Source organism: Tupaia chinensis, unplaced genomic scaffold (genome assembly GCF_000334495.1).
Source record: "Tupaia chinensis unplaced genomic scaffold, TupChi_1.0 Scaffold000597_1, whole genome shotgun sequence".
Classification (NCBI taxonomy): domain Eukaryota; kingdom Metazoa; phylum Chordata; class Mammalia; order Scandentia; family Tupaiidae; genus Tupaia; species Tupaia belangeri.
This window is the reverse complement of record NW_006160114.1, coordinates 7809200-7830750: the sequence shown is the minus strand read 5'-3', so window position 1 is coordinate 7830750 and position 21551 is coordinate 7809200. Positions and strand designations below refer to the sequence as shown.

General features: G+C 38.3%; 1 protein-coding gene across 3 annotated transcripts in view; it reads left to right on the top strand.

Annotated features, from left to right (window-relative positions):
- The window catches only part of DCLK1 (doublecortin like kinase 1), a 387346-nt gene that overhangs the window by 191814 nt on the left and 173981 nt on the right, over positions 1-21551 (top strand). For all 3 annotated transcript variants that reach the window (XM_006158451.1, XM_006158452.3, XM_027775699.1), the window contains exon 3: positions 2769-2868. In XM_006158451.1, coding sequence (XP_006158513.1) covers positions 2769-2868 — 100 coding nt within the window. The remainder of the gene's footprint in view (positions 1-2768; positions 2869-21551) is intronic.

The following is a 21551-nucleotide window of genomic DNA, read 5'->3' as shown; positions in this document are numbered from 1 at the left end:
TCACGCTCGGCCACTGGGTCCGGGACTCAAACTGTAGTCGACTACATGGGAGTCCAGCGACATAGCCATTACGCCAACTGCTGGTCCCAATCAGAGCTTTTGACAGCACTCCTGGAGCCCTTTGGTTCATCTTCCGCACTAATTACATTTGCACCATCTGTATTTTCAAGCTTTCACAAGCAAGATAAACACCACCAACCATGAATATACCTCATTCACACTTAATGGTGATTATCAAAATGTTATTGAAATTTCCTTTTGAAAACTTCAGCCCAGTAGATATTAGGAAATGAGAGATTGTTTAGAAAGACCACCTGAAGCCCGCTCACACATCTTATGGCAAATTTTTTAAAAAAAGAAGAAAGAAAATACTTCTTGTGCATGCTGATTTGCATGGTGGTTAAGGTGGCTGAATCCCACATTGGCTGGCTGCAGTTAGAATCTCAAACCTGGAGGCTTGAAAAACACGCCGAGCACGTGTATATGTGTGCCCAGAAATTCCAAAAAGAGAAATGAAGAAGAAGGGGTTGTAGTGTGACCATTCCCAATGGGAGGTGCTTTTTCCTCTCCTTCTCTCTGGCAAGTACATGCACCCTCTGACAAATTAAAAGAAAAAAAAAGAAAAAGAAAATACTTCTCTTTGGGGTTAATTGTTTACAATTTTTGCCTGAAGAAGAGTGCATGTCTTATTCAGCGTTGTAAGTCTAGTCTATATGCTAACTAGCAAATAGTAGGGATTCCATAAAGACTGATGGATGGACAATGAAAATTACTGTATGGGGTTGGTTGGAATGAGGCCAGTTCTGACAGAGAATGTCAGAAAGGTCAAGATGAGCAGACTCAGGGCTGGAGGCTGAGAGAGAGGAGTGAACAGAGGGTAGATTCTGAATTCAAAGGTCCTGTTTTTCAACCAAGTTGATCAGGGTTTTGTTTTGAGAGTTTTTTTGCTACAGGGCGCATATGCTTGCCAGACAAAGAGATACAGAGAGACAGAAAGGAGGAAATCACCCCCCAGGGCGAATGGCCACGCCGCAATCACCTTCTCCTCCATTGTCCTCTCCGGATCTTGGGCACGCATGCACTCACGCTCGGCCACTGGGTCTGGGACTCAAACTGTAGTCGACTACATGGGAGTCCAGCGACATAGCCATTACGCCAACTGCTGGTCCCAATCAGAGCTTTTGACAGCACTCCTGGAGCCCTTTGGTTCATCTTCCGCACTAATTACATTTGCACCATCTGTATTTTCAAGCTTTCACAAGCAAGATAAACACCACCAACCATGAATATACCTCATTCACACTTAATGGTGATTATCAAAATGTTATTGAAATTTCCTTTTGAAAACTTCAGCCCAGTAGATATTAGGAAATGAGAGATTGTTTAGAAAGACCACCTGAAGCCCGCACATCATTGCATTTGAGATATTCTAAATAATATTGTGTTCTCCCACCTATAAGTCTTACAGAGCCTGTCACGTGTGAGGATGGGACTCCCACGGATTGAAAAAGGCAAACTTGGGACCAGCAGATGGCGTAATGGTTATGTCTCTGGACTCCCACGTAGTTGACTGTGGCTCAAGGCCTGGACCCAGAGGCATAAAATCCTGAGAGAAGAATGGAGGAGAAGGGGTTGTAATGTGGCCATCCCCTCTGGGGGGTGATTTCTTGTTTCCTGTCTCTCTGTATCTCTGTTTGTCTCTCCGGCAAGTACACACACCTTATAGCAAAAATCTCTCAAAAAAGAAAAAGGCAGACTTGAGAGCTGCCCACAGGTGGAACTATGGACAAATAATGGAGGAGTTAATAGTAAACACAGGTTAAAGTACTCTGGAAAGATTTGTCTCTGGTTTTCAAATATCTAGGGGAAATGCTCTGAATGATGCCTTCAAATGGCACATGATTTGCCCAAGACATCAAAGAAAATTGAAAATAGCTAGAAATCAGCAGTGTACCTGATGTTGGCATTATATTACATAATATTCTGTGAACAGGGCAATATGCTTGAAAATGTTTCTTTTGGACCCTACTTACTTACAAAATGACATTTAGCTCTCTTAAATTTTTCATTGGACAGTAAGTTGAATAAATGTGGAAAGATTGCTTTAAAACTTATATATGATAAGACATTAGGTGGCATGGAAGCTTCAGAGTTTAGCCCAAGGTTAGCTTGGGTTGTGGACAGGCAATTACCATAGACACCTCAGCAATCATTTATTTATTTTTTATTACTGTATTTGTAAAGGGTTTCATTTTTCCTTATCTAGAAATATCAGTAGAATGGGTCTAAAAGTGATTATTATGTTCCTATTATGATACAACTATTTTTCCAGTGATTATCATGTGTATACAATGGCATCAATTACTGAAAACCCCAGTTGTTGCTAAGACCATATGTTGACTGTGGTTACTCTCAAGGAGTTATTACATTCAGGAGAGCGAAGGGGAGCTCCTTGGCCCCATGGGCCCGCATCCACTCTATTATAGAAACAAAGGGCTCTTACCTCATAGCCTATTGATATATCAACTAATAAATGTGACAGTTACCGGTTCCCTTTCCCTTATCCCGTCTTCCTGCAGAACTGAAACGTAACATGTTTCTTACTAGTAACAGATGCCGAGGCCCTCTTTTGAAATTCCTTGGAAGAAGCTGCCCGTTGATTGCATTAGACGGGAAGTGGCTTTATGCAGATGTCTGCTTGCAGGGATGCATTGTTGTAATTGCTGTTTTGCCCACCCCTTGCTGAGTGCTATGCTTTTCTCTTGTAGGTGATGTGCCTTCAGGACTTTTTTGGTGACGATGACATTTTTATTGCATGTGGACCGGAGAAGTTCCGTTACCAGGATGATTTCTTGCTAGATGAAAGTGGTAAGAAAAAAAAAAGTTCAAAACCAGGGGAAATTTGAGGCAGCTTTCCAAAATGAGTTGCACTGGGCCAAGATTATGTCAACTCCAAAGCTACCAAATCAGTTTCAGACCTTCAACCAACACGTCTTTTCTGTATCTTGAATTTCTTTGATTTTTTTTAAATATAGAAAACAGATGAAATGATAATTGGAAAAGTTAGATCGTTTAAATGGATAGATTATGAATGGCTAATTTATAACCACTTAATAACTAAGTTGTTGCTTTATAGAAAACCATGGTGTGGATTGCTACATTTTCAATTATATATATATTTTAAATGTATAGTGGAGGGATTTGTAATCATAAAAGTACTCACTATGTTTCTAGGCTCAGCTTTTGTGTCCTTTTTAAATACCTAATTGGGAAAGTGGTTTGGTCTCACTTCCCCTTTATGTCATTAGCATCTGTGAAGTATCAAAAAGGAAAAAAGGTAGCTTCCTTCCATTAAAAAACTAAATTTGATTCTCTGTGATTTATAAATAGGGGCCAGTTGATAAAGAGGAAAAGTTATGTTTTAGGAAATGAATATGAAGGTATATGACTTCTAAGAATTTTTTTTTACTTATTTTTATTCTTTTATTTACTTTATTAACACATGTACATATTTATTAGGTACTATATAATTTTTCCATACATGAATACAATGTGTAATGATTAAATCACAAAAATTAGTATACTCAAGAATGATTTTTTTATACCAGAAATCATCTCAGAATTGTAACAGTATCACAGGTTAAGATTATGGTAACAAACCAGTTCTAATTTAGTTAGAGAAATATTAAATATTTATTGACAGTTCAAATTCTGTCTAGTTAGAAATGCTTTTTGAAATATTTCTTTTGAGGGACCAACAGTTAGCGTAATGGCTATGTCGCTGGACTCCCATGTAGTCGACGGCGGTTCACATCCCGGACCCGGTGGCTTAAAACTCACTCCGGGTGCACGTGCGTGCATGTCCAAGATCCCGAGAGGAGAATGGAGGAGAAGGGATTGCGGTGTGGCCATCCCCCCGGGGGGTGATTTCTTGCTTTCTGTCTCTCTGTCTCTCTCTGTCTATCTGGCGAGCGCACACACCGTATAGCAAAAACTTCTCAAAAAAAAATATATATATATATATTTTTTTTGGTTTGGATGATGAAAAAAAAGAATGAATGAGGTTTTGACAGAATAGATGGGCAATAATTAAACTAACAATAACAGATAAATAGTATAATCTCACCCTAAGAATGTAGATGAATATTCACATTTAGTTCTATACATGTGTCTGTACAGTATATATAACCAGTTTTATGCATTGAGCCACACTACAGTTATTTTATATTTAAAATGACTTAGGGTATGAAGGGAGAGTTATGAATAAAAAAATTCTCCCTTATCATGAAAACTTAAAATGTACAAAAAAGTATGAAAGATGTGTCAATCGAAGAGATTTATCTTCATTGAGGTATCCTGACTGGAAGAATGATTTGGTAACTCTTTTTTTCCTCTAAATAAGTTTTTTTTAATAAATATAATGCCTTCCCTCTTTATAGCTGACAGACATGCCCTTTGAGACAAAAGTTTATGTAAATATATCTCCCATATGGTATCCTCAGAGAGAGTCTCTTCCATCCCACTTCTTTTTAAGGATAGGATAGCTTTGCCATTGTAAAGCAAGTGAAGGTTAAGCATTAGGCAGAAGGGTTTGCAGCACAGTTTTGAGACAAGTCAACTGCCTTGACTTTCGATTTAAAGAAAATAGCTGCTGCTGATAGAATGGTCTTAGAGACTAGAAGCATTCTGAAATGAAAGTTCTATTTGTTGCTTTGATGTAGAGAACAGCCTATCAGACTCAGACTAGAATAGGGCTCCATTTCAATAAGCAGAGCTGGGGGCAAGTTCCCAAGCCCTGAGGTCTCTATCCAGCCCCTCTCCTGTCTTTATCCACAGTGTGCTTGGGGCCATTTCTCTTACTGGCCTGGCTTGCTGAGTCCACACAGCTGGGTTTTCCCCTGCCAGTGAGGCAGTCTTGTCTTCCTCATGTGCAGGTAGACTTTCAGAAAAGTACAACAGAAAAATGCCAGAGGGGCCAGTCAGCAGTGCAGCAGTGAAATGTGATACTTGTAGGATAATTCCACTTGGGAAGATTCCTTGTTCAAGTCTAAGTGCACCAGGCGCACATGTTCCCCCTATCCAGGACTGGCTAAGGTCAGGGGTAGACTGTGACATCAAGGCCAATGTAGGGGTGCTGTCTCTCTATCTCTCTCTGTCTATCTCAGTCTCCTATGGAAGAAATAAGTAAACAAGGAATAAATAAACTTTGCTTTTTTAGTAAAAGAAAGAAAATCTTTTGCAATTTTTCCTTAGAATCCTTACTCATTAAAGAGAATGCATACAGAGATACAGACATGTGCAAGTGATTGCACATGCACCCAGGCATGCACGTGCATGTGCGCATGCACCCACCCACACACACCTTGCTCATCTTTTGTGGTTTGGCCCGGTGAAAGACTACTTCGAACTAGTTTGGTAAGAAATTCACATCCTTCCCACTGGTGAACATACCTTAACTATTTCTTGGTGGGAAATACATTGGCTGATTCTAAAAGATACACGTGGATATTGAGGAGTGGGGAGGCTGGGGCAGAAAAATAATCTAAATCGAGATTTTACTTCCTTGGATGAACTTACCCTGAGACTAAATTCACACGTTGACAACTGCAATTTTCTTGTTGCTTGTACAGCATGTTCTGGTGCTAATGTATTAAAATTTGAATCTTTTTTTAAGTACTCTAAGGATGATTTAGCCCAGCTTATCTGTACTTGCTAAATGGTATTTGCACACTGATGCTGCATTTGGCCTGTTCCATAGTACCTTCCTGAAAGAAGTGTCAGCGGGGGGTGTAGACATCTTCAAAATTAATACTCTCTCCTTGTGCAGGCTGTGCTTGATTTAATGCTACCAAGAAGTGGCCTTTTGCCACAAGGCAGCACTTTCATTTTATCTTTCCAAATTAACCCAGCTCCTAGGGTGTTCAAGATTAGCAATAATACATCCCCCTAATTACTGCTGGGAAGCTCCCAGGGACGTCTTTAAGGTCCTTTCAGGGAGTTTTGCCATTACAGACGTACATTGGAGTCAGATCAGTATTAGAAACTGCGAGGGAGCTTCCTTCCTCCCCTAAGTTTTCACATGCAGAAAAAACACCTTGCTCATTCTAGTTCAAAATGTATCCATTTTAGCCATATCCGTCATCAATCAGTGGAGTTTTAGCACCTTTGAAATGGTGGATAGAGCACTATATATAGAGACAGACGGAGGGGCTGATCCTTCCTTTGCATGGCTTGCTGTCTAATTTAGACTGATGAAACATAGTCAAGGAAAATGCCAAATTGGAGACAGGAAGCTCAGCATGGTTTTGCTTATATGTGGATGACAAACTGAGGAATTTGTCATTTGTCGCCATCAAAAAGTGACATAATTTTGTTGAACAACGTCCACCTTACCCTGGAAGAGACAGTTAACTCTGATGATAAGCCTGACACTGGATGTCATCTTCTGTCCACCACCATCTCCCCCAACCTCAAAGCCAATGTTCTCAAATTTGCTTGACCGGTTTCCTCACCCACTCACCTCACTGCCCTCTAGCAGTTTACCCTGCAGGCCTGCTACCTGCTCAAGAATAGACATTTCTCTTGCCTCGTCTTCTTACTTTCTAAGACCTCTCTCTCCCTCTCTCTCTCTTTTGTCAACCAGTTCGTAAGTGCTCTTGATTGTGATGTTAATAGGCATTACTTTCAGCATGGTATTTTTGCTCAAGTATTGTATTAGTGTTCTAGGGCCGCCAAAATGAAGTTCACAGACCAAAAGACTTAAAACAACAGAAATTGATTGTCTCACAAATATGAAAAACGAAAGTCCAAACTCTAGTTCTGGACAGAGCTATGCTCCCGCTAGAGGCTATAGAGAAGAACCCTTTCTTGCCTTTTCCGAATTCCTGATGGTTCCTGGCAATCTTGGCATTCTTTGGCCTGTAGCAGCATCACTCCAATATCCATCTCCATCTTCATGTGACCTTCATTCCTTTCTATCAGTCTGTCTGTCCAGATTTCCTTCTTGTAAAGACACAAATTATTGGATTAGAGTCTACCAATATAACCTCACATTAGCCTTATTTTAACTCCGTAACATCTACAAAGACCTTATTTACAGACAAGATCACATTCCTAGGGACTGGGGATTAGGATTTGAACATACCTTCGCGGGGCACAAAATCCAACCCATAGTAGATATTGTTAGGAGAGGCTGAGATTTTATTTGAGATTGGGTTACAAGTAAACAAATTTTTATTTGTTGGTTTTGACCAGTCTTTAGATGTCCATGATCACAGCATTTTATATTGATCAATATAATACATAAACAACAGAGCTTTAATGAGTCTACCCCCTCATCTCGCCTTTCACAGTTAGGGTCTCTCACCTGGTGGGCTAAAGGAATGTTGTCAGACAGTCTGAGAATTTCAGCAATGCATGTGACATGACTCTCTTGAAATCCTTTTGAATAAGATGAAAATGTGTGGTCTGAATGGTATAGATGGTTGTAGTTTTAATTGATTAAGCTGCTGCATCCAAAGGTACTGATTTATGGGTTGATGTCAAATGTGCTGAAGGAGATCTCTATTGGAATTGGTCCATGAAGTCCCTGAAGGTAGAGATTATGTTTGTTCACTGCAAGTTTCACCACAGCACTCTGCTTTAGACTCTCTATGGCTTAGCTTGGTTAGAAATACTTCACTGGGAATGTTAAAGGTGTGTGGATGAAATCAGGTAGAGAGGATAAAGTCGAAGTCAGAAAAAGGATCTTCAAGGATTCAAACAAGCTAGATTGTATCTAAGATGATAAAATTGAATTGCTATAAGCAAAATGTAGAGCTCTAGGGTTAAAAAAAAGAAGCAGCAACTAGCTCTACAAGTTTGGTTAGGAGCAATGTCATTTTCACAGCAGTACATGTGAACGTTACTTTTAGTTGACTGCAAGCTAAGGGTGAGATGTGGTGTAATAAGATCCATTCACTGTGTGTGTCATCATTGTAGTATAAATTGTTTAACATTTCAGCCCCTCATATTGAAGATAGCAAATGTGGACTACAACAAAAAACCTAAAATTTAATTTTTTATTTAACATGCACAAAACTATTGAGGTGTCTGAAAAGTTATGACATATTTTACGTAGAAAAACAGAAAAAAATATGACATGACTTTTCTGACAACCCAATAAATTAATACAGGAGAAATGTAAACAAAGTCACAAATTGTGTGTATGTGTGTGTGCGTGTGTGTGTGTTTGTACCATTCGTATGTCTGAAGTTATTAAAGTTCAAAAGTACACTAAAGACTTTGGGGACATAATGTGAGTGTACGCACATGTGTGTGCATGTATATGCAGCGTCCTATCTCTGGGGAATACCAATCCAACTTCTCCCTGCACTAGACAGACACATCTGGAGCAACAGTGTTCTTCCTTGGTATGTAATTCTAGAAGAAACATTTCCTCAGCTTCTCTTATGAATTCCCCTTAGTGTTGGGTACCCAAAATCCACTTGATAAATGTTTCTACAAATATTCCATCTTGACCACTTTCTTTGGACTCATGTTCTAGATGAGAAAAAACAGATGCTGCATCAGGCACCATTTACTATGGGATCCTGATTGCTTTCTCCAACTCTGAGTAAGAAGGGCTAGAACCTAAAATAGTGGAGACAGTATTGGAATAATGCTAGAAGACATAGGTCTTATTCAAGCTCCACATCCTACTTGCTGTGTGGTCTCTATATCTCCAAGCCTGCTTCCTATTCCGTAAAACACCCTTTTCTTCCAGAATGTAATGGACCTCAAATGAGATAATAAATGTCAAATCACACTCAAAACTGTGCTCTTTATTACTAGTGAATGATGGTGGCGAATGACACCTCAGCTGAATTATAACTCCTACTAGACTGTAGCTGGGCTCTGCCACATCAGCTCATTTGCAGGGCTTAATTGGAGGCAGATGTCACCAGGGTTTGCTTTTGATGCCCTTTAGAACCAGAAAACGATTACTATTGTTTTCTTTTAACTCTTAGCTTTTATTCCTGTGATGGGACTTTTAAGAGATCCACTCTTCTCAGAAGGGAATCTCTGGAAGATTAAACCAACTTACATTTAGAAGAACCTGCCAGACTTCTAAAACTGACAATGTTCAGGAGTCCCAGCCCTGAGCAGACATCTCTGTGTGTGTGTCTATGTTGATGTGGGTGAAAGTGATCTCTGATGGCTCCACTGCTCTGTCCTGGGGCTGGTGATACTGGGAGACCACAGGGCCACTGAGACCATGAGAAGATCCTTAGAGTCTGAACAAAGACCCTGCCTCCTTACAAACTGGTTTTAGAACTACAGCTAACACAATTTTTTCATTATTTCACTCATTCACCCTTTTATTCCATAAGCCAAGCTAACTTAGTGCTGGGGCTGTGTGCTGGGGCTCAGATAACTGTGAACAGTGACACCTAAAATGTGATCCTTCGTATTGACTTTTAATATTGTTTTTGTCTAAAATTGTCAAAAGATCTTAGGTAATGAACTTTGACTCAGAATATTAAATATTGCTTATTACCTTTGTGGATTTTATCTCTTAGGAAAACTATTGTGATAAAATAACTAATGAGTCACAAGCGACTGACAATTCTCTACAGATTTAAGTTTTCATCAGACTATCAGGCTAACTTATTAATACATTAAACCTGTGGGCAGGTTTCTTGGAGATGCGTAATACTTGTTGGTACTAGAATATTTTATTGTTTCAATAGATGCTAATTCTAGGAATGTACAGTTTTTTTTTTTTCTTCAAGGAAATACTATAGCTGTATGGCTGAATAACTGCCAAGTTTCTGTGACATTTCATTGTCTAATGTAAAACCTAGTATGGTCATTCCTGATTTCAGTGATTTGAATTCAGCCTGATGTTTGAAATAAAGGACTGTCTTACTCTGTTATTGTGTTGCTTGTAGAAATACTGGAAGTGGGGGATTTATAAAGGATAGAGATTTATCTGAATCATGATTTCAGTGGCTGGAAAGTCCAAAAGCATGAAGCTGGCATCAGATCAGCTCCAACATGGCCAATAGAAGCAGAGGGTGGCAGGCATGCGCAGAGAGCATCTGTTTCTCTTCCTCGGTGCCTCTGCTTATATACACCAGAACTGAATCATGAGGCCCTGTCCTAACTACCCTGTCACTAATCGCCTCCCAAAGGCCCTTCAACAAAATAATTAGATCAATTTTTTACTCTCTTAATCCCATTGCAGTGGCTTGACGTATGAATTTTCAGCAGACATATTCAAACTATAGCAAGAGTTTGGGGATTTTGTTTATTTTGCATTTCAAATAGAGAGCTCATGGTTAGCATGAGCTCTTGTCCTCAAGTTCCCATCAGTATTAGTAGTGGGAAATCTTCAGAGGGGTTCTACAGACTTGATCGACCGTGGCTACCTTTAGCTAACACGTAAATGTAAAGTTTCCCAGCACATAGTACTATTTCAAAATTATTTGACAAATGTGGGGACATGTAGCATATTGTATTTTGGACACAGAATCTGACCCAACCACAGATTAGTTTCTTTGCTACAAATAGTTAATCTTTCACTCAGAAAAATCAAGGTGTGGTAACATTATGTAATCTTTTCTTTCTGTTTTCTCTTCTGGTCCTGATGGGCTTCTTTTATTATAGTCAGTTCACAGCAACACATGAATTGACGACATAGAAAACTCCCAAAACACAGCATTGAATATAAATCCTGGACACGGAATCTCAGGTCTTGAAGGTCATCAGTTCACCCTGGCCCTCAATGCAGGAATCCTCTCCCCAGCATTTCATCAGTTGTTCTTCCATAGAACTAGAACCTTCTGGTGAGGACAGCTTACAACTTTAAGCAAAGGCCGATTCCACTGCTGCTAGTGTTGAATTTTAACAAGTTCTTTCTTTCGTTGAGCCCAAATTAATCTTTCTTCAGTTTGTACCCAGTGGTCCTAATTCTTCCCTCCAGAGTAATAACTACCACTCACTGCCTTTATTCTTCGATGATCTTCCCTCCTAGTCCTCCAGATGATCAGTCATTCACCATAAACTCCTTTTCCCTTCTTTCAGCCAAAATGTCCCTACCTTCATTGGTGTTCCTTCTTGCTTTCCTTATTTTTCAATGGAATAAGTATCTCACTTCATTTCTAGGAGTAATGATAATGTTCTTGATTTTATTTTCTCTCTTTTCTTTGTGACTTTGCCTTATCAGTATTACTTTTCTATAGTTCTTATGGGTTTTTCATTTTTACTCTATCTTTCCTCTTGTTTCACAGCCCACAGCCAGGCTAAAATTTCTTTTATTCTAAAGGAGTTTAGTCATCTCTATCATCTTATTGAAACACAATGCCTTTATTTCTTTGCCAAACTAATTTTAAAAATAATAAATTATTGTCATTGAAGCTTTCACTTCCTCATTCTGACTCACTTCTTATACCTTTTGGTAATTGGTACATTGAACACACAAGCATTATGGCCTTTTTATCAATTAAGAAGATTGCCTTCCGTTGTCCTTTAGATTCGTGGTAGAATTTCTTCTTTTGCTGCTGGGTAACACCTCAGCAATCCCAAGATGGTTTTGGTCTCTCTTAGGATAGTAAAACATCATGAACTCTTCTAGTTACAGATGTTCATCTTAATTCAAAAGTGGAAATAGTTCCACATGATAGTCATTCAAAATTTGAGTTCTTTTATCACATTTATCTAGGGCCCATGGTAGCAAGTGCGCCTCTCTAAAGGACAAGGGTAGATAGCTTCTATCTTTTTCACTCACTTTTCTACTATTTGTGATTCCTCCAGAATTAGAACAGGAATGAGAGCAGTGGGGCAGGGTGATGAGAAAGGGGAAGTGATAAGTCCTTACTTGATTGTACTATTGTAAGATGGCTTAAAAGTCTCTGGCCTAGCAGTTATTTAAAGTCACCTCTCTTACCTGTGTTTTCATGGGTTCTTCAGTAATTCTTCTTGGGAATATTTCACTCTTCTTGATAAGATCAACTCAGTTTTTTCCAATTCTGGATGTGTCCCCTTTAGTCCTTGTTTTCCAGAGCACTCTCTATTGGCTTCAGATGATCCTCTTCAGAATTTAAATTAGCTCTATCTGAACACTCATTCACCCTTTGCCTCCAACAATGGACCCACCAGTGCTACCATGCCTCATTTACTCTGCTACAAAAAGCCCTCAGGTGAAAGATAAATATGTACACAGTGGTCTATTATTTCTATTATTTCCTGATATCCACAGAGAACACTGACCAAACACTTCCAATCCCCAATTGAAGCCTCTAAGGGGGTGGAGAGGAGCAGCTCCCCTTTTTTGGAATGATGGAATTCATAGCACAGCTCTCTCTTAAGAAAATTTTCTGGGGCTGGCAGGTGGCATATTGGTTAAAGGTGCTAGACTCCCACATGGCCAACTGCAGTTCAAGTCCTGGAACTTGTGGCTTTCTCTCTCTCTCTCTCTCTCTCTCTCTCTCACTCACTCTCTCTCTTTCTCTCTTTCTTGAGTATGTATGCCCTGTGGCAAATTAAAATAAGTATAATAAATAAATAAATAAATAAAAATTTAAAGAAAGAAAACTTTTTCACAGATCCCCTTTATCTTCAGTACCTTAAGCCTTTTATGTCTTTGAAGAGGGTAAGAAGACTACGACCTGAAATGATTTATATCTGGCTTGACATTTCTGGAAGTTGATCCATCTCACAATTCACTTTGGTATCTAGTATGCATTTCTCTTCTGGGTAGAACTTCCATTTTGAATTCTGATACATTTGCAACTAGCTTTCATGCCTACCGTAATGTAATCATTTCACTAAGCAAGTATAACCTTCAAATCACTGTATCTAATGTTACTTATATATTTTTTTCTTTATCTTCCTTGACTGCTTTGTAGTATTTGACATTTTTGATGACTTTCTCCTTGAAATTCTCTCCTCTTGACCTTCATAGTGTCTTGCTGTCTTGCTCTTCTGCCTACTTTGTTAATATTACCAAACTTCTTTTAGATGTGCTTTTCTGCCATATATCGCTTAATAATTTTTCCTAAAATTCATTCCTCAACTCTTTTTTCTACTTAATTACTCTCTATTCCTAGCCAAGTTCATCTACTTTAATGGCTTCAGCAATGATGGTTATGGGAGACAGTGATGGTGACAAATGGCAACCAGATGGTAAGCAATAAGCAAAGCCTTTGAACTATGTATAATTTTCCCAATTTTACAATTAAGGAAATTAAGCACTCTCTCTAATTTGTTCAGGGCCACACAGCTAGCTAGTGTCGAAGGCAGACTTCAAACTTAAGTTTGCCTACGTTTGACAACATATCATCCTCTGAAGTCTTCTAATCGTTACTCTTCTCATGAGCTCCAGAATCATATTTCCAACTTTCTGTTATGTATTTATCTATTAATTCCAGAGTTATTTGATATTTAACAAATCGCACAACTCATCTTTATTGTCAATTTTATTATGACTTCTGTGTTTCCTTTACTAGTTCATGACATCAGCATTCTCAACATAAAGATTCCAAAACATAGGAGTTGTTTTTTGTTTGTTTTTCAGTTTTTTTAAAAAAATATCTTCTATGAGTGAGTAAGAAAGGAGAGAATGAGCACTCCTAATAGATCCTTAAGCGGCAATCCACCCCCAGCCTCAGTCAGACCCTCACATGGGTGTATACATGCCCAGCATATGCTAAGAGGTCTTAGAACATGAACCCAGAAGCCTCCCTTATAAATCAGTCTTGAGAGTGTTGTATTTTACCACTGTGCCACCATTTAGTTTTTAGAGTTGTCTTTTACTCACTCTTCATCATCACTCCTCATAGACAACCATTTTCCCCCTACTTTCCATTGTTACTGTCATTATCTTAGGTCACTTCCTTGTAATCTGTCTAGACTTTTATTATGATATTTGAACTTGTATTCTTCATTCCAGGCTTTAATCATCCCACACCATGTTAGATCATAGATTGATGCTCCCTAATTCACTTAATAATCCTCCACTGACCACAAAATCCTTGGCCTACCATTCTAGGGTAGTCACAATCTGACTCTGTTGTAACTTTCTAGTTATTATCATTTCTTTCTTCTTCCACTGCAGTCAAACCACACTATTATTTATTTTCAATGTGTCTTTATTTATTCTGCCCATCTACCTGGGATATTCTTCTACCTTTTTGCCTTTCACATCCACCAAATCAAACTCCCTCTTATCCTTTGAAAATCAGTTCAAAAGTTGACTTCTTTATAAGCCTTTCCCTATCTACTTATTCTTAATCAATTACTGACTTCTCATTCTTTTTCAAGATATTTGCTTTTTCAAGATCTTTTCTCTTGGGACCAGCAGTTAGCATAATGGCTATGCCACTGAACTCCCATGTAGCCAACCGTGGTTCGAGTCCTGAACCTGGTGCCTTGAACTCATGCCGGGCGTATGTGCATGTGTGCCCAAGATCCCAAGAGGAGAATGGAGGAGAAGGGATTGTGGCATGGCCATCCCCCCTGGGGAGTTATTTCTTACTTTCTGTCTCTATGTCTCTCTGTCTCTCTGGCAAGTGCACACGCCCTATAGCAAAATAACAATAATAATAAAAAAAACTCTCAAGAAAAAGATCTTTTCTCTGTCATAAATATTTAAAAATTCTTCCTTGCATTATGAGTTTTTCTAATAAAATGTTCATCTAGTACAAATATTAATCACATTTAATTCTCAGGAGAACTTTGCAGTGTTGCTTTTCAAATAAATAAATCTAAGTTAAGAGAAATTAAGAAACACGATCACTATATTAGTCTGAGAAACAGGACCATTAGGAGAGAGAGAGAGAGAGAGAGCTCTATTAGAAGGAATTAGCTCATATGGTTACAGAGGCTGAGAAGTTCCATGGTCTGCTGTCTATTTGCTGGAGACCCAGGAAAGCCAATGATATAATTCAGTCCCAGCCCAAAGGCCTGAGAAACAGGGGAATCAATGGTGAAAATTCCATTGCAAGGGTAGGAGAAGGTGAGATGAAATGTACCAGATAAAACAATGAAGCAGAAAAATAAAAGGATTAATTCTTTCTTCTGCTGCCTTTTCTTTTTAGACCCTCAATGATGCCTACCCAAGTTGGGGAAGACAGTCTACATTAATAAGTCCACTGATTCAAATGCTCATTTCATCCAGAAACACTCTCACGGTCACACACAGAAATAATATTTAATCTGGGCATCCCATGGCCCAGTCAAATTGACACATAAAATTAACCATAACAGTCATATACCCAGTGGATAACACTTGGATGAAACTGAGGATTCCAAATTCTACATATCATCTTATTTAATTATAAAGGCCTTGAGTTAGTTTCTATAGCCCTGGTAGTATAGGCCCAAGTGAAATTAGCTGAATAAATGGGTGCAGAAGGAATCTGTTTGAGGTCTGTACTAAATTCTGTACAAAACTCTCCTTTTCCAAGTTTCTTAGGTGAAGTTGGCTCAATTCTTAAGACCACTCTACTCTCTTGGTTATACTTTTCTGGACAGTTCTTCAGATATTTAGTACTGGATATTGGTCAGTAATTTACTTATTAAAATGGCACCCAGAACTGAATGCAGTATTCCTTGGGGGCTTCAAAGAGCATTAAGAATATGATCTTATTTAATAGAGGAATCAGACTTGTTCACATGCACCCTAAGTGATGATGTTTTCTTTTAACAGTTGCCAAACAATGAAGGCTCTTGCTTAGCTTTTGGCCAGCTGAACTCTCCAGGGCTTTCTGAAGTGATATCACGCCAGGTTCTACTTGTTTAATTGCATATTTGAACCTCCACCAGTTCTTTCAGTGTATTCAGGCCAGATAGCATCTTATTAGCTTTAGTCATTAATTTTGAACATTTAGAACTTAAAGCATCCAAATTCTGCCTGAGGATAAATAATGACAGAAGAGGGAGTTGAAATAAGGTCTGTCTGATTTCCAGGCCTTTGTTTTTCCCAACTAAGTTATGTCCTAGGGGCCTGTTTAGCTCAAGACCACTCCATGACTACCTAAAAGCTCTCAGAAAAAAAAGAAAAAGAAAAACTGCAATAGCCCTCACATGTTTCACTGTGGGCAATGGTGCTAGGTAACCTCAGGCCCACTGCCCAGCTTTGTCTGGTCATTCTCTGGCTGCAGGAGGGTAATAAACCATTAAAAGATAAACATAGGCACATTAAAATTTTAAAGAGTTTATTTAACCACGTAATGATTCATGAATTGGGTAGCACCCAAGCCAATGCTGTATGGACTCAAACAAATGGTGACAGTTAGGGAAGACTTTCCTAAGGTAAATGTGGAAGCAAAGCAAACATTTGATTTGTTAAAGTGGACCAGTAGCATTTTCTGGCTCATTTCAGGGTAAAGTTCCTAGTTAGAAATTGGTTAGAACTTTCTGATCAATCAAGCTTATTTTTACCTATTATACTGAGTTGGGTTTTGATTTGTATACATAGGAAACTATCCAAGGGGCAAGATAGTTGGCCATCTCAGCCCAGTAGACAGACTCTCAATTAATGCTTTCAACAAGTCCCACAGGGGAAGACAACAGATTCTTTTGTCCCTTGCACTGACCCACACATATCCCTGAGTATAGAAGTGTACTTTATGATTTTCCCTTTAATGTGGTTCATAGGACATAATACACTTAAGTTTTTGTCCCTCTAAAAAAATCTGCCAGTTCAATTCTTTACACCAAGCATTTTATTAAGGCCCTACCACATGTTAAGCATTCTTGGGGTTTAAACAAAAAAGTTCTGGAAAGTTAAATTTCTACTTACAGGAAAGCAGATGAAGTGAAAATCACTGTGACAATACTTTATGTGAAGGTACTTTTAAAATTCTATTTCAAAATTGGATAATAATTTTGTATGTGTGTAAATATAGGCTGTCTTTATAGGTTTCCATTAGTTTAAGTGTTGTGAATAAGTAAAATATGATAAGATACTGATAGTCTATAACTCTTTACTGCCAAAAGCTAGATAGTCTCTTTCAATAGCTATGAGAAATAAACAAATGAATAAGCATTTAGTTTAAAAAAAGACTGTGTGGCGATTTATCAGCAGGTTTCAGTAGGCAGAATCACTGTGAAATCATGAGTCTCACTTTTCTTGGAAACAGCCATGAAAAAGAGTTTCTCTAAATTGTTATGAGTCTTAGCCAAGCAATCAAAACACGAGCCAAAGAAGAGCAGCAGCCCTATCAGGAAATGCCAGCAATTGAACTTAAAAAATGTGAACGTATTAGCATAGGGGACTGGATCAGGTAAAAGCAAACGATTATCAGAAGGTCAGGGTGAAAACTAGCATGGCCTTCTCAGAGACAACAGTCAATCGTATGTTTAGTTTAGTTATTAAGTAGCACTAAGGCCAGCTGACTCAGTGATGTTCTTTTGTTCACTTGTGGGTGTCCCACTGAGATGACAGCTGGGCCATCTCACTGATAGAACCCAAGTCCTTCCTACCCAAATATTGAGAAATGAGGCTATAAAGCTTTGAAGTGTATTCGCTCTGGAAAAAAACAAAATTCCCTCTTTTATAGGTTTGCACCTCAACCTTAATGTCAACTGAGCCAAATTTATGTTTTAATACCCGTTTTTTGTTTGTTTCACACTTAGCAGCCTTTCAACAGAATTATGCTGAGAATGACATTAGAACTAAGAAGATTAGTGTACTTGATTTACAAAAAAAAAAACAACTATGAGAAAGTGAGTACTGTTACTTCTTCCTCAAGGGAGATATAAAATGTCAACATATGCAAAGGAGTTTCCAGATATGAAAATTAGGGTAGCTGTGTAGGAGGGTTTATAGGTAATTAACATGAATTCAATTTGTTGTATCATAAAAGCCTGATCTTATATGTGCATACATGCATATAAATATAGATTTGGCTAAATCCAACTCAAATTGAGTGAATATCTACAATGTACACTGTTCTGAGCACTCGGCATATACGAGTAAACTAAATAGAGAAAAATTCTCATCCACATAGACCTTACATCCTATCAGAGAAATATCCAAGGTATCTTTAAAAAGTTCATGGAAAATTCATATTATGAAAAGATTTTTTATGGATTTCAAAAAAATGGTTTTTTTGAGAGAGATTTCTGCTATAGGGTATGTGCACCCATCAGAAAGTCAGAGACAGAGAGAAAGAAAGCAAGAAATCACCCCACCGCCCAGGGAGGATGGCCATGCCACAATCCCTTTTTCTTCATTCTCCTTTCAGGATCTTGAGCATGTACACACAAGTTCCCGGTATGAGTTTTAAGCCACCAGGACTGGGACTCGAATCACAGTCAACTACATGAGAGTCCAACCATGTAACCATTATGCCATCTGCTGGTCCCAGATTTCAAAATATTTTTATACCAAAATAAACTCATATTCTAATTTCATTTTCCACAAACTTTCAAAGTCTTGTATTTAATATTTGCAATCATAAGTAAATTACGTGGTGTATAAACAGATAAATGCTGTGAAGGAAAATGAAGTAAAGCAAACAAACATGGCATGAATCATGGCAGAAAGGGAGTGTGGAGCTACTTCCCCTATACCACATATGATTGAACTCAGTCTCCAGTTAACCTTCCTCCCCAGAGGTCATGCTGATATCACTTGGCTCAAAGTCCCAGTGCTCTAATCACATGCATTAATTTCTGGAGGGATTGGCCTCCATCCTGAGTTATCTCATTAGTATAAACACAGGTGTGATCTTAGGGAACCATAATGACTAATAGATACAGCTAACATGCAGGAAGTTCCAATGGTTTAGAAGTTCTGTCCCATGAACCTGATAAAAGACTAGACACTTTTGCTTGTTTTGTCTTTTTTTATGTGAGCAAGAGAGACAGAATAAGAGAGAGAAGGGACACAGACAAGCATCCCCAGTAGATTCTTCACAGCCCCAGCTACATCGAGCCTCAGATCATAGGCACATGTATACACAGTGTGTTCAGTGAGGTCTCCAGACACAAACTCAGAACCTTCCCATGTGGGTCAACCTTGCAGAGCATTGCATTACTGCTGCACCACCCTCTGCCCCCTCCCCCCAACACATTCTTATTATGCATCATACATTATGGACCCTGAAAAGATCTGGAGAAAATTTCTTTGCTAATTCTGTAGTGATAATGATGCCAATTATGTAAGAAGAAGAAAACAAGCTGAGTAACAAAAACATTTCGCTTATCAAAGACTTTGGATTTTTGCACACAGAAAAATGCAAAATGACAAGCTACCAGCTCAGGAGAGGCAGGCTGACCCCTCTTCTTTGTCACTCCTATCACAAAAGTTTGATTTCTGCATAAAGGTCATGAAAATGACTTAGCAACTGTGTACACATTTATCTCTTACTTAACTGAGCCAATGAAAAGGACTGGTGGCATGAATCATCTAAGAATGTGAATTATGCAAAATCTCTTTCATTTGCTTGTGGAATGTACTTTATATTTCACATTATATATATTTTCTCCAAGTAGATTATTTGGAAACTATATTACTTTTGTGCAATAGAATTTCTAATTGTTGGCGTTGAAAGAACTTTAGGGAATGTCTAGTTGAGTTGTTTAATTTCACATGTAAGAAGATCAAAACCTAGAAGGTTTAAGTGACCATCCAAAGTCAACCAGCAGGTTTCTATTAGAGCTGAGGTCTGAAGCTTCTGATTTCTAGTCTGTTCCAGACTATGTGAGGTTGTATCTGACAGTCAGTACATCTACATCAGCCTAAAATGTGCCCTCAGAAGAGCACCAACTGAGGAGATGGGTCATGCCAACTCCTGACCTTATACCTGTGTGACCCTGGACAAATTACTTTACTCTCTTCAAGTCAGCATCCACTGGTAAAATGGAGACAAAAGAAGTACCCATAACAAATCATTGTCATAGGATTAAATGAGAAGATGTGGGTGAAAATAACATTTTAAAGCTATAATATAATGGGAAAATGACTACTCAATGTTGTTATTTGGGTTGCTTCAGAATCCCCACCCCTTGATTAGATGTGGTTTAGATGTTATATCTTTATTTTGAATTATTTAACAAACATTTATGTGAACAATATGCAAGTGATCTTGGGAGACACCAACTTATGAGGAAAAATTTCACCCCAAACCACTCACAGAAGAGGCCATCCATTGATGGTACCAATGCTTAGTGAACTCAGAATCAGAAAATGGTGCAGGGCTGCATGATCACCCAAAGAAGGAGGTTCCGAATTTCAAGCATATGGCACACTGTTGAGTAAGACTCTTGAGATTCCCTGACATTAAAATTAGATTTGCAAATATTTCTTCCCCTCTGGCCAAGAGACTGTTATTATATAGAGCTCTTGCTTCTAGCTTCAGACACCTTACTTCATGTGCAAATGTAGGTTTAAGTAACACATAGAAGTCTTGGGTTTTCATGGATGGAAGACACTAGCAAAATAATGTTGTTTAGCTTGAGGTGTGTGTGTAGTCATATTTGCTATAGTGTCTGCTTGCTTTGTACTCTGCATAGTGGATGAGAAATATGCACATGTATAAAGTTTATGTACATAAACTAATATGCTGAGTAATAGACCAGAATGAGAGCTATCCAAAATAAAAATAACAACAAAGCATGCACAAAAGTTTCTTGACTTAAAGACATAAAATTAATACAGTATACTGTTAGCCAAAAAAATACATTCAAAATAAGCAAATTAAAATATGAAAATGGAAAAGTTTTTTAAATCTATTTTTCAGTCCCATAAAAGTATACTATTCAACTCATTAATATCATTATTTTAAAAATATTCTTTAGATGGTTCTCTGTATTCAGACTGATTCTATAAGCTAGTTAATAGATAGCATCACTCTGCACTTCTGCCTTAACATAATGAGAACATTAGCATATTTATATATTCTTTTAGATGCATTGCGGCTAATTACATAATTTCTCATATCTGGTTTGCAGCCAGCAGCAGGACTCTGTGTCTGAATTATTTAGAGTGATGATAATTCTCTTGCCTGACTACCTGTTCTCTAGTACTTTGCAAAGAATCTTGGTTCAGGTTGCCTGAGGCAGGTAGCCTGGGAAGAATTCTAACTGGTCTCCCTCTTGGCCATTCCTCTGTCCAGTAGACTTCCAAAGAGGTCAGGATGAAGACCAACCTATAGAAGATTAATTAACTTGTGAAGTTGCAAATTGGAGCAGAGAAACTTTGATTCTAAATTCATTTGTTAACTTTTGGATTTTGGCGATGAGTTATTAGCCAGCAACTGCTCAAGAGTAGTGGATGGTTTTTCAAAGGATTGTGTAAATTTGCAATATGCACCCCTTGTCTGTAAAAAGCCAGAGAGTAGATATTATAGGCTTTCTGGGCTGTACAATCTTGATTGTACTATTCAGTTCTATTGTTTTAGTGTGACAGTAGCTATGGAAAATAGATGAAAGCGTAAGTGTAGTTGTCATCTGATAAAACTATTCACAAGAATAAGCAGTGTCTTACAGGGTGTAGTTTGCTGAACCTAGTCTAAAATGCTGATTTTTTTTTTTTTTTTTTTTCACTATAGGGGCCATTG